General features: G+C 41.0%; 1 protein-coding gene across 3 annotated transcripts in view; it reads left to right on the top strand.

Annotated features, from left to right (window-relative positions):
• Positions 1–9,575: 9,575 nt before the first annotated feature.
• Positions 9,576–13,799, top strand: part of DPYD (dihydropyrimidine dehydrogenase) — a 922,445-nt gene continuing 918,221 nt past the window's right edge. For all 3 annotated transcript variants that reach the window (NM_174041.2, XM_059881513.1, XM_059881517.1), the window contains 1 exon segment: positions 9,576–9,688. In NM_174041.2, coding sequence (NP_776466.1) covers positions 9,650–9,688 — 39 coding nt within the window. In that variant the 5' untranslated portion in view covers positions 9,576–9,649.

Consider the following 13,799-nt stretch of genomic DNA (forward strand, 5'->3'; position numbering starts at 1 on the left):
CAAAGTAGTTAACACCTAACCTTACCGCATTGTGATCAGAAAAGATGCTTGAGATGATTTCAATTTTTTTGAACTTAGCAAGGCTAGATTTTTGGCCCAGGATGTGATCTATTCTGGAGAAGGTTCCATGTGCACTTGAGAACAAGGTGAAATTCATTGTTTTGGGGTGAAATGTCCTATAGAGATGAATTAGGTCTAACTGGCCCATTGTATCATTTAAATTTGTGTTTTCTTGCTAATTTTCAGTTTAGTTGATCTATCCATAGGTGTGAGTGGGGTATTAAAGTCTCCCACTATTATTGTGTTACTGTTAATTTTCCCTTTCATACTTGTTAGCATTTGCCTTACATATTGCGTTTCTCCTATGTTGGGTGCATACATATTTATAATTGTTATATCTTCTTCTTGGATTGATCCTTTGATCATTATGTAGTGTCCTTCTTTGTCTCTTTTCATGGCCTTTATTTCAAAGTCTATTTTATCTGATAGGAGCACTGCTACCCCTGCTTTCTTTTGGTCTCATTTGCATGAAATATCTTTTTCCAGTCCTCCACTTTCAGTCTGTATGTGTCCCTAAGTTTGAGGTGGGTCTCTTGTAGACAGACTATATAGGTGTCTTGTTTTTGTATCCATTCAGCTAGTCTTTGTCTTTTGGTTGGGGCATTCAACCCATTTACATTTAAGGTAATTATTGATAAGTATGATCCCATTGCCATGTACTTTGTTGTTTTGGGTTTGAGTTTATAAACCTTTTTGTGTTTCCTGTCTAGAGAAGATCCTTTAGCATTTGTTGAAGAGCTGGTTTGGTGGTGCTGAATTCTCTCAGCTTTTGCTTGTCTGTAAAGCTTTTGATTTCTCTTTCATGTTTGAATGAGATCCTTGCTGGCTATAGTAATTTGGGTTGTAGGTTTTTCTCTTAGTGTTCTGCTATTCCCTTTTGGCCTGAAGAGTTCCTATTGAAAGGTCAGCTGTTATCCTTATGGGGATCCCCTTATGTTTTATTTGTTGCTTTTCCCTTACTTCTTTTAATATTTGCTCTTTGTGTTTGCTCTTCATTAATTTTATTAATATGTGTCTTGGGGTGTTTCACCTTGGGTTTATCCTGTTTGGGACTCTCTGGGTTTCTTGGACTTGGCTGGCTATTTCCTTCCCCATTTTAGGGAAGTTTTCAACTATTATCTGGTCAAGTATTTTCTCATGGCTTTTTTTTTTTTTTTTTTTTTTTGTCTTCTTCTTCTGGAACTCTGATGATTCAAATGTTGGGGTGTTTAACATTGTCCCAGAGGTCTCTGAGGTTGTCCTCATTTCTTTAAATTCTTTTTTCTTTTTTCCTCTCTGCTTCATTTCCACCATTCTATCTTCCACCTCATTTATCCTATCTTCTGCCTCATTTATTCTACTGTTGGTTCCCTCCAGAGAGCCTTTGATCTCATGTTGTGCATTATTCATTATTGACTGACTCTTTTTTATTTCTTCTAGGTCCTTATTAAACTTTTCTTGAGTCTTCTCAATCCTTGTCTCCAGACTATTTATCTGTAACTCCATTTTGCTTTCAAAATTTTGGATCATTTTTACTATCATTATTCTGAATTCTTTTTCATTTAGACTCCCTATCTCTTCCTTTTTTGTTTGGTTTTGTGGGCTTTTATCATGTTCCTTTACCTGCTGAATATTTCTCTGCCTTTTCATCTTGTTTAGGTTGCTGTGTTTGGGGTGGCCTTTCTGTATGCTGGAAGTTTGTGGTTCCTCTTATTGTGGAGTTTCCTCACTGTGGGTGGGGTTGGATTAGTGGCTTGTCAAGGATTCCTGGTTAGGAAAGCTTGCGTCAGTTTCTGGCGGGTGGAGCTGGATCTCTTCTCTCTGGAGTGCAATGAAGTGTCCAGTAGCGAGTTTTAAGGTGTCTATGGGTTTGGTGTGACTTTAGGCCACCTGTATTTTTGTGCTCAGGGTTATGTTTCTGTGTTGTTGGAGAATTAGCTTGGTACATCTTGCTCTGAAACTTGTTGGCTCTTGGGTGGAGCTTGGTTTCAGTGTAGGTATGGAGGCTTTTGGATGAGCTTTTGTCGATTAATGGGCCCTGGAGTCATGAGTTTTCTGGTGTTCTCAAGTTTTGGATTTAGGCCTTCTGCCTCTGACTTTCAGTCTTATTGTTATAGTAGCCTCAAGACTTCTCTATCCATACAGCTCCGATGATAAAACATCTAGGTTAATGGTGAAAAGATAACCTAGATAAAACATCTAGGTTAATGGTGTTCCACAGTGAGGGACACCCAGAGAGGTTCACAGAGTTACATGGAGAAGAGAAGAGGGAGGAAGGAGATAGAGGTGACCAGGAGGAGCAGAGGGGGAATCAAAAGGGGAGAGAGAAGTCTAGCCAGTAATCAATTCCCTATTTGCTCTCCACAGTCTGGAACATTCAGAGAGGTCCATGGAGTTCCATAGAGAAGAGAAGAGGGAGGAAGGAAATAGAGGTGACCAGGAGGAGAGGAGGAGGAGTCCAAAGGAGAGAGACAAATCTAGCCTGTGATCAGTTCCCTAAGTTTTCTCCACAGTCCAGAACTTCCAAAGAAATTCACAGAGTTAAGAAGAGAAGAGAAGGGGGAGGGAAGAGATAGAGGTGACCTGGGGGAGAAAAAGGAGAGTCACAAAGTGAGAGAGCAATCAAGCCAGTAATCACACTCCTAAGTAAAAATGGGTATTGAATATTGGATTATTAAAGGTACAGAATTGATAACAAATACCAAAAAGCAGAGATTAAAAATCTAAAGTAGAGGTTAGACTCTCAAAAATACAATATTAAAAAAAAACAAAACAAAATCGCAAAAGTTATATAAAAAAATGAAATTTGCTTTAAAAATAGGATCTTTTTTTTCAAGGTAATAGTAGGTTTTAAAAATGAAAATTAAAGGAGTAATAAAGAACTTAAAAATAAAAAGAAATTTAAAAAATTTAAAAATGCTAGTAGTCAAATATATCTAGGAATTTCTCTGGTGCTGTTGAGGGCAGTGTGTGGTCAGTTCAGTTTCAGATTGTTCATTGTTCCACCTTATACTTCTTCTCAAGGTCTATAGGTCCCTTTCAATGTAGCCAGTGCTAACTACAGGGTTTTAATCTGTTGCACCTGTCACTTCCAAAGCCTCTCCCTCTTCTTTGTTTATTTTGGCTTCCTCTGTTTGCAAGTCACTTTAGTATCTAACTTCTGCCCTGACACAAGGGGGTGAAGGTGATCATTTATTTAGGCTCACTTGTTCAATTGTGCTGCGGGGAGGGAGGAACACTGCAAACAAATATCACTGGTGTGTGTGGGGAGTGCTCACAGTGTATGGGCCACACTGGGTTTGCCCCTGCTCATGGTGTGTGTGCTTTCCCAGTCTATACTGCTCAGGCTCCAGGTTGCTCTGCAGGGGAACTGTCTAAGGTGGGCCCTGTGTTGCGTGCACTTCCTAGATCTACACCACTCATTTTCAGGTTCTTGGGTACTCCACAAAGGCACAGACTCAGTTGGGCCTGAGTTTTGTGCCCTTCCCAGGTCCGAGCAGCTCAGGCGACTAGGTGCTGGTCAAGTACACTCTTCCCAGCTTGGCGGTGTGTCTTATCACCTCCCTGGTCCCAGCCGCTTGGTTTCCTGGGTGTGCAGTGGGAGCGCTGTCTCAGGTGTGCTGTGTGTCTCTTCTGGGGCACTGATCTCTGGCTGCGACCCTCCTGATGGATGTCAGCCATTCAGGATCTCAGGAAGACTTGGTTAGCAACTGGGAGCCTCACAGTTTGGTAGGGGATGCCGTCTCTGGGGCCAAGTTAGCCCTTTCCTTCCAGCTCTGGCTGTCGCCCACCTGCCTCCCTGCCTCTGGCGGGGGATGGGCTGGTCTGCAGCCAGCTGACTCTCCTCTGGTATTGGCTCAGTCCTTTGTTCTGTGAGTGGGCCCAGCAGTGCCTTACCTTAGGTTAGAGCTTTTCATGGGAAAGTTCTCTCTCTCTCCTTTTTTAATTTTTTTTTTTCTCTCTGGCTATCCCACAGTTTGGGTTACTATCTCATGTTAGCTCCCTCAGATTGCCCTCAGGGCATTCAGGCCTGGTCCTTACCCTAAGCAATGAAGCCCGCGCCTCCCTGTTCAGCCCCCGCTTGCTGGTGGCAGACACAAGCTTCTGGGCTACTTCTCCACTGGGAGTTGCAGTTAGGTGCATAATCTGTGGGTTTTATCTATTTATTTTTTCCTCTTGGTTATGTTGCCCTCTCAGATTCCAAAACTCCCCACAGACCCGCTGGTGAGAGGGTTTCCTGATGTTTGGAAACTTTTAAGACTCTCTCCCTGGGACATGTCTCCATCCCTAACTCTCTTGTCTCTCTTTTTATCTTCTATATTTTGTCCTACCTCCTTTTGAAGACAATGGGCTGCCTTTCTGGGTGCCTGGTGTCCTCCACCAGTGTTCAGTTGTTTTGTGGTATTTGCTCAGTGTTCAAATGATCTTTTGATGAATTTGTGGGGCAGAAAGTGATCTCCCTGTCCTATTCCTCTGCCATCTTAGGACCACCCCCCCAAAGAATGTTTTAAAAATTGCTTAATTTTTGAGTAAAGCAGGGACATAAAAGCACGTGGAAACCTACATGTTTATTGTGTTTCTAAGTTTGTGGTACTGAAAAACTTTCCAGAAATAAAAGATGACTCATAAGCCTTCCTTCTGACTATATAATAATAATAATATTCAATTATGTAATGTAAATTATTAGGCTGAGATGCATTTTGGTAAGTTTGCACCATTTTAGATGAGCTGTCTCACCAAAGCCTACAAAAAAATTAATGTGGAACACCTGATATTTGACTGTGCTTCCAGATGGAGGGACAGCTTGACAAATGCCATCATAATTTACAACTTTAAAAAAGTGTACTGTGAATGCATTTTCAGTAAGCTTCAAACAGCTTGGATTATTTACAGGTACAACTGTGTTTAATGTGGAATTTCAATGGATTTAAAATATTATTAGATTCAATTACTGATCGTGGAGTATAGGTGTGGCATATGAGCAATGTGATTATATGCCTTAATTAAATTTCTCAGAATAGAATACATCTGTTTGGTAAGGTTGAGGGAATGGTAAAATAACATTTAAATTTTATATTTGATTATTGAGTATCACTGAAGAATCTCTCATCTTTGGAAAGATAGCATATTTGGGGCTTATCCTATATAGTGGTTTAGGAGAATAATAGTCACATAAAATAAAAATGGAAATACATTTCTAACTCTTAAGGATAACTTGCACACTTATACCTGTAAAACAACCAAAAAAGAAGTATGGATTGCTAATTGATAAGATCTATATTAGTGTGCAACCTAATAGAACACTTAAATCTATATCTCTGTGGTCAGGAAATCAACTATTGAAACTTTCTGGTTAACCTGGAAAAGGAATCATATGTATTACAATTATATATATGTCATATGTGTATATATGCACATGTGTGTAAATCCTCTTTCTCTCTTTCTAAATATATGTACAATATATGTATGTATGGGCTTCTCAGGTGGCTCAGTGGTAAAGAATCTGCCACCAATGCAGAAGATGCTGGTGATGCAGGTTCGATCCCTGCGTTGGGAAGATCCCCTGGGGAAGTAAATGGCAACCCACTCCAGTATTCTTGCCTGGAGAATCCTGTGGACAGAGGAGCCTGGTGGGCTACAGTCTGGAGGGTTGCAAAGAGTTGGACATGACTGAACACGCACCACTACTATCCATATGCATGTATACATTTAAAAAAATCTCCAAAAAAGAGGATATAGATGATCTGGTGGTAAGTAAAGTATGATTGTAGGAAGATGAAAGAAATCTGACTTTGGAAAATTACTCCAGGAAAAAGAAAGTAGTTTGACACATTTTAACTAGAAAGTCATTGATAAATACTATGATTTTACTTCCCAGGAATAAGTAGAACATTGAGAAGAATACATGGTAAAGTGAAACTACAGTTTCTAAAACAAACTGCTTAGTGTGTAAATCTCCTTCAGGATCTACTGAGGTCATTCAGTCACTCAGTATTTCTCTCATATGTTTCAGTCCTTGCCTAGAAACTGAATATTCAGTAAGCGACCAAGCCAAATATGGACCCTCGCTTCCTGGTGCTTACATTCATAAATAGATGTGACATATATTACACAAATCACACCACCCTTATGGCAGAAAGTGAAGAGGAACTAAAAAGTCTTTTGATGAAAGTGAAAGTGGAGAGTGAAAAAGTTGGCTTAAAGCTCAACATTCAGAAAACGAAGATCATGGCATCTGGTCCCATCATTTCATGGGAAATAGATGGGGAAACAGCTGAAACAGTGTCAGACTTTACGTTTTGGGCTCCAAAATCACTGCAGATGGTTATTGCTGCCATGAAATTAAATGACACTTACTCCTTGGAAGAAAAGTTATGACCAACCTAGATAGCATATTCAAAAGCAGAGACATTACTTTGCCAACTAACGTCCATCTAGTCAAGGCTATGGTTTTTCCAGTGGTCATGTATGGATGTGAGAGTTGGACTGTGAAGAAGGCTGAGCGCTGAAGAACTGATGCTTTTGAACTGTAGTGTTGGAGAAGACTCTTGAGAGTCCCTTGGACTGCAAGGAGATCCAACCAGTCCGTTCTGAAGGAGATCAGCCCTGGGATTTCTTTGGAAGGAATAATGCTAAAGCTTAAACTCCAGTACTTTGGCCACCTCATGTGAAGAGCTGACTCATTGGAAAAGACTCTGATGCTGGGAGGGATTGGGGGCAGGAGGAGAAGGGGTCGACAGAGGATGAGATGGCCGGATGGCATCACTGACTCGATGGCCGTGAGTCTGAGTGAACTCTGGGAGTTGGTGATGGACAGGGAGGCCTGGCATGCTGCGATTCATGTGGTCGCAAAGAGTCGGACACGACTGAGCAACTGAACTGAACTGAACACTCAAATAAATTGGCAAATAAAATCTGACAGGGCTATGGGGCTTCCTTTGTAGCTCAGTCAGTAAAGAATCTGCTGCAGTGCAGGAGACCTGGGTTCGATCCCTGGGTCGGGAAGATGCCCTGGAGAAGGAAATGGCAACCCACTCCAGTATCCTTGCCTGGAAAATCTCATGGACAGAAGAGCCTGGTGGGCTGCAGTCCACCAGGACTTTATGGGGTCATAAAGAGTCAGGCACGACTGGGCAACTAATACCTACTTACTTATGGAGGAAAAAATAGGGTGCTGTGAAAGGATAACAGAGACAGGGTAGGTCTAATTTTGTTGGTGGTGGGCATGGGTCAGGGAAAGTTTCTTTGAGATCTAAAGTGCCAGTGGAATGGAGGATATGTACAAAGGGAGAAAAGTGGTAGAAGACAAGACGTAATATTACCTTGTAACTGGAACACAGTGACTCTTGGCAAGAGAAGCCCTAGGGTGAAGCTGCAGAAGAGAGGAAGTGCTGGTTATTCAGAGGTCACAATGAAGTTTGTATTTTCTTCTGAATGCAGTGGGAATCACTGAAAGATTTATTCTGTGTGTGTGTTTTATGAGCCAATTAATACTTTTTAAAGCTTACTGCTACTGCTAAGTCACTTCAGTTGTGTGACCCCATAGACGTCAGCCCACCAGGCTCCCCCGTCCCTGGGATTCTCCAGGCAAGAACACTGGAGTGGGTTGCCATTTCCTTCTCCAATGCATGAAAGTTAAAAGTGAAAGTGAAGTCACTCAGTCGTGTCCGACTCTTAGCGACCCCATGGACCGCAGCCTACCAGACTCCTCCATCCATGGGATTCCCCAAGCAAGAGTACTGGAGTGGGGTGCCATTGCCTTCTCTGTTTTAAAGTTTAATCTGCAGTGAAAAGGAGTAAGAATAGAAGTTGCAATACAATCAGCTTGGCTCTTGGTGGGTTCAGTGAAGATGGAGAAATGAAGAAATGTTCCAAGATGTATTTAAGAGGTTGAATTCTGAGAGCTTGGGGATGCTCATTAAATATGGGAGAAAAAGGGAGTCAAGAAAGATTTCAAGGTTTCTGTGTAACTTTCTACCTTCTCTTAATACACTATTTAAGAAAAATGTATCCATCTCCTAGTAAATTCCAGGTTCTGGAAGGTAATCTGATGGTTTGTTTAAAGAAGTCTTCCCACCCACCCATGATAGTGAGCACTCACACCCCACTGCTGCTGCTAAGTCACTTCAGTCGTGTCCGACTCTGCGACCCCACAGACGGCAGCCCACCAGGCTCCCCTGTCCCTGGGATTCTCCAGGCAAGAACACTGGAGTGGGTTGCCATTTCCTTCTCCAATGTGTGAAAGTGAAGTCGCTCAGTCGTGTCTGACTCTTTGCGACCCCATGGACTGCAGCCTACCAGGCTCCTCCGTCCATAGGATTTTCCAGGCAAGAGTACTGGAGTGGGGTGCCATTGCCTTCTCTGACACCCCATTAATTCTGCCCTAATCCTTCTTTTACCTTTCAGGCAGGCATCTCTCCTATTAGTTTGCTCATTTCCTTACTCTGAGTAACTTTCCATGAGAATGATGTTTCTTCTTGAAGACTATAGCCAGATAACCTAACACAGTGTTTGGTAATGAAAATGTTCAATAAATATTTATTGAATGAAATGATGAACTAATGAAAGAATAATGATGAAGAGGAAATACTAGAACCCAGATGCTCACTGTCTAGCCAAGAGAACTAAGAAGTGTGATAAAATCCTTAACAGAAGTAAGCAAGATGAGTTTCAGGAGAAGAGAGGACGATGGAGGGAAAACGGAGAGAGACATCTGGAGTACAGATAGATATACTCAGAGGTGAGGAGAATATTTTCTGGATTGAGACCATCTCCAAATGAAATAGCTCCCTCCCCAGCAAGCTCTAAAACAAAACATAAAGAACAACTCCTGACAAGAGCTTCACGTTTTAGAATTATTTTTTTAAAGGCCATTAGAATGGATTGTCCTGCAAATATACAACCTTGATTCTGTACCACCTACAGGACTTAACTGCTTGCTGCTTCTGACTGTAGAAATTTTTTCTCACCTCTATTCCTGGCCCCTCTTCTCCTCGCCTCCCTCTTGCCCCCGCCCCCAGGGACCGTCCATTTTCAGAAAATTCTTGCCCTTTCCTGTTTCCGCCTATTTGTTGAATGTACGGAGGAACATTTACTACCTTATCCCTGAGGAATTCTGAAGATGCAGTTGCCAAAAGACAGTGTTTCTGCACCTCGCAGGGCTCCTGTGGAAGGAAAGAAAATGAATAATTTGTTACTTAGGGCGTCGATTGTTTTTACCTTTAATCTTGCGGCTCTGTCACATCTAGCCCCCACCTACCTAGCTCTGCCTCGAACAGTTTGTAGACGAGAGGCCAGTGCGCTCTCTCCCTCCCTTCCTGCCAAGAGTAGCAGGAAAACAAGCAGCTAGGAGGAGGGGCGGAGGCGGGAGCCGGGGCAGGACTCCAGTCCGCCGCTCTGCCCGCTGTGCGGGGCTAGAGGAGCCTCAGGGCCCCGCGCGCAGCCCCGCCCCGGGGGCGTCACCGCCTGGCGCCCGCCCCGCCTCCGCGCCTCTGGCCCTCCGTTTTCTATTTCTAGGGGCGCTCGGGCAAGCTGTCACTTTCGTCTCTGGCTGAAGCCTGAGGACGCGGAAGGGTTCGTGGCAAGGAAACCCCAGGCTCTGGGCATCGCCATGGCCCCTGTGCTAAGCAAGGACGTGGCGGATATCGAGGTACCGACTGCGCGCGGGCTGGCGAGGGGAGGGCGGGGAGCGCAGCTGGTGGGTGCCCGAAAGGGCGCTGCGGCCACCGCCGGGCCGGGAAAAGAGTGGGAGACTCGGGAAACTTTGCCTCCGCTCGAGTTCTGCGGAGGAGGAGGAGGAGCAGCAGAGGAGCCGGCGCCCCGTGTGGGCTGGCGGGGAGAAGAGTGGGAGTCCGCGGCTGCAGGGGTGTCCTTCGCGTTGGGACCTGGCTGTTTACTTCGGAGTCGGGGTCCGAAGTTTCTGGGTGGCCGTGACTGAAGCACTAGAAGAGTTCGAGGGAGATGGACTTTCTCATAAGGGCGTTCATTTCGCAGCCTATCCCGCACTTCCTCTTTTGCCCTGTAAGCATTTCGGGATACCTGTCTGTTACCCCCACTTCCAGTCGCTGAATTCTGCATATTTGCAGAGGTGGAGGATAGAAATAATGGAGATGTATATGTAAGCTACAGCAGCCACTGCTAGCCTTAGTATTGCTTATGAAAGTAACATAGGGAAGAACGAGATAGGATATTGAGAACATGAAAAATACAGTGCCTTCAGAAATACAAAATAAACTGTATATTCCTCTTCTCAACAGTTTTTTTTATTTTCTCTTGCACCGTGTTCCTGTAAAAATGTCATCTTTTTCCCTGTGAATAAACAGGAAGTAACATGTAGTAACCTGAAGTAACATGACCATTTCCTTCGATTTCTCCCTAGGACCTTTATGCATGCGACGAGAGAAATATAATTACAAGCAGTGATTTTAGACATACTAATCCAGTGTTCACAGTTCTGAGCTAAAATAAACTGCTTTTTAGTTTTTTGTTGTGTTTTGCTTGGGGCTTTTTTGTGCATGCCTGTGTTTTCTTAACAAATGACATTTTTCTTTCCTCCGTCCTTTCAGTCAGTGGCTTAAGTAAAACTTTAAAACCACCTGTTTGCAAAAGAGCTGCTTTTGCCACCGCGTTGCCTCTAACATTGATTGTAGGAACTTTGTGTTCTGTTTGGGGGATGGTAGTAGTGTTTTCTCCAGACTCCATACTTCGTTTGAAAAATCCATCGTGGTAATTAGAGCCAAAGTATGACTGAGCACACACGCACATGCTGTGTGTACATGTCTACTTAATTTTACTTGTGATTTCTCTTGTGGATAGTTTACTTTTTCATATTGATCAGTGTGATATATTTAACCCAATATTCATTCATGCACAAGGTAAAGGATGATTGATTTATGTTGGCCTTTTTGGTCCTTGTTACTTTGACTTAACCAACCCCCGTCCCCCCACCCCTTTTTAAGCTAACTCAAATAGTAACCTTCTGACAACATTCATGTAGTACTGATGTACTGACATCAGAATTAAGAATGTCAGAGGGCTGGCGGCTTTTGGAGTTTGAATTTCTTTATCGGTAGCTGTTTTGCATTTGTCCATGAAATCAGTTCTTAACCACATTACACTAAGGAAAAGATGCCACTGAAACATTAATGACCAGTTTAATTTCCCGAATTGTTTCAACTAAGACTATTTAAGAAGGTCAGACCCTTACATTTACTCACCTCAGTCTAACCTTAGTCAGCCTGATATTACTTGTAATATAGAATAGTGGTATTTAAGCTTTTTCAGCTTTTGTGTAGTTCACACATGCAACACACTTTAATCAGTAACATCTTTCATCACACATAGTTATTTTCTTTTCCCTCAAAGTAATATCCACGATTCCTGAGCTAGAGTACCATGAAAGAGCATGAAATTCATCATTAAAATATAATGCAGTGTGAAAAAATACATTAAGTCTAGAGGAATACATTCAAGTGTAGATGTCTCAAGTGATCCTATTGACTCACCAAAGTTCATTTTTTTGAATGAATTATGAAAGCTCATAATTTTTAGTTTTCTATCAAATTTGAATGCATACATTGGATTTGGTTTTTTTGAATGAATTCATTAAAACCATTGTCTAGAAATTTATCTGCTTGTGACCATTGCCTTAGTCTCAAATATATGAAGCACACCATCTTTAAAAAAAATTATCAGTGTAAAACAGAGTACATGTTCAATTGATAAATGAGAAAAGAACAGAAGGTGATAGTAACAACCCTCTATAACAGTGATTTAATTTCCCCCTTAAGCTACCTATAGAACCTCAAGTTGCAGTGAAGCAGCCAAGAAATATTTTATTTCTGGGGCAAAAAGTTATTGAGGTTTACAGAATTATTTTGTGTGCTCACTCCATATTTCTAACCTCAATCCAATATCACATCTGGGTTTGAAGGGCTGAGAGCATAAAAAACAGTCAGAAGGTCACCAGACTCCAAAACTAAAATATCCCTGGGTAGGAAGATAGGCATAGCAAGGATGCAGTAGTAGATAACAGGTACTTGGCAATAGAACCTAGCTCATATGCTCAAAAATTATTGTCGTTATAGAAGATGTATGAGAAATCAGACTTTTTTCCAGATATGTTAATGTGGTTCAGGACCACATTGTTTTGGAATCTGGTGCAAATTGCCTGTGGTTGAGGTCTATTTCTACGCCTTTTCAGACAGGTGACTGTTTAAATACCTAACTTCTCTGTGTCACATTTGCATGATTTGCTAAGTAAGGAGAATAATCAGACAAGAAAACATATCATAGCACATCTTCTCCAGAAAAGAACAAAATATGATAAAATTAAAAATTTTGAACACTAAGGAAAATCACTGCCTATGAAATAATTGTTATTTTAAAGTTCATTAATGTAGCTATAGACTTAAAAGATATTTTGCTTTGTGGGCTTACTTTTAGGATACAACTGAATTTTATCAAGAATGACTTTTGAATACAAATTCTTTGGGGAAGGTTTCAAAAAAGGTGACTATCAGACATTGATCACTTTCCCTCACCTCAGCAATACCTTCACAATAATTCACTTAGTTTGAATCAACAACTGGTGTAATGTCATTATCTGTACTTTTAAAAGCAAGTAAGAAGGATTTTGGAAGAGTTCACTTTTGTTCAGTGTTTTGTTCCTCTCCACTGACATGGATAATTGAGAATTTACTATAGAAGTATAGCTGAAGAAAAATGTTTGCAGGTACAGTGAACTTTTAATTAACTCTTTGGATATTAATAATTCTGGTAAGTATTTATAACTGAACTGAATTGCTATATACCACTCTACTGTTTCCACAACCCCAAGTCAAGATTTTTTCTTAGAATTATCAGTTAATGACTCTTTGGTAGTTTATAAACTCATTTCAAATTTACTGTGAATAAAAAAAAAAGGTTTCAGTCCAATATCCACAAAATCATAATACTTTTAGAGTTAAATAGAAATGGTTTTTGAATAACTGATCCTATAACTTCTATTCATTTGAGAAGACAGTCGAGAATTTTGTGTTTATTAATTAAGAAAATAAGATAATAAAGTGATGGCTTTGGGAAACGGGAGTATAAGGGTAACAACTTGGAGAAATTAAATTTTTAGGAGAATTTTGCAAAAAGGCTAATTCGTTGGTAGAGGTGAGAAAAGATATTGCAAGAATACCCTTTATTATAACTGCTTTTGCCCCTGGGGAGGGAGGAGGTAGATCCCAAGAAGAAAATACAGACACAGCTTTGCAGAAGGTATGCATTATTTATTTATATAAACCTACATTTTTTTTTAAGTCCAGTTTTGTTTCCTTGCTTTTATTGATTGGGTGCCACAAATCTCTGGGAATGCTATCTTGACTTGCTAAGGCTTTTAAAGCATTAAAACTAAAATTTCATTTTCAATTTGTTTTGTGAGTTTGCATTTTTAAAAATATACTTGTTCTCCCTACTTTAAGCTGTCCTGTGGACAATACTTAATTTTAAAGTATTTCTCCTTTCTAAGGAATTTAGCAGGGCAGTAGAAACGTGCCTGATTACAGTATTTGGAAAGTTACTCCAAATTTGGAGTTATTTCAGTGGAAGCCTCTTGTAGCTTTAAGGTACTATACACATTTCTATAGTTAAGAATGGTCATATATATATATACATTTCATTATAGTTTTTCTTCTAAATTCTGCCTCCTACACATGAATTCAGATGACTTGCTTTCAGTGATTTAATTAAAAACTGAGATTAATGACTAATGA

This window comes from Bos taurus, chromosome 3 (genome assembly GCF_002263795.3).
Source record: "Bos taurus isolate L1 Dominette 01449 registration number 42190680 breed Hereford chromosome 3, ARS-UCD2.0, whole genome shotgun sequence".
NCBI classification, from domain to species: Eukaryota; Metazoa; Chordata; class Mammalia; order Artiodactyla; family Bovidae; genus Bos; species Bos taurus.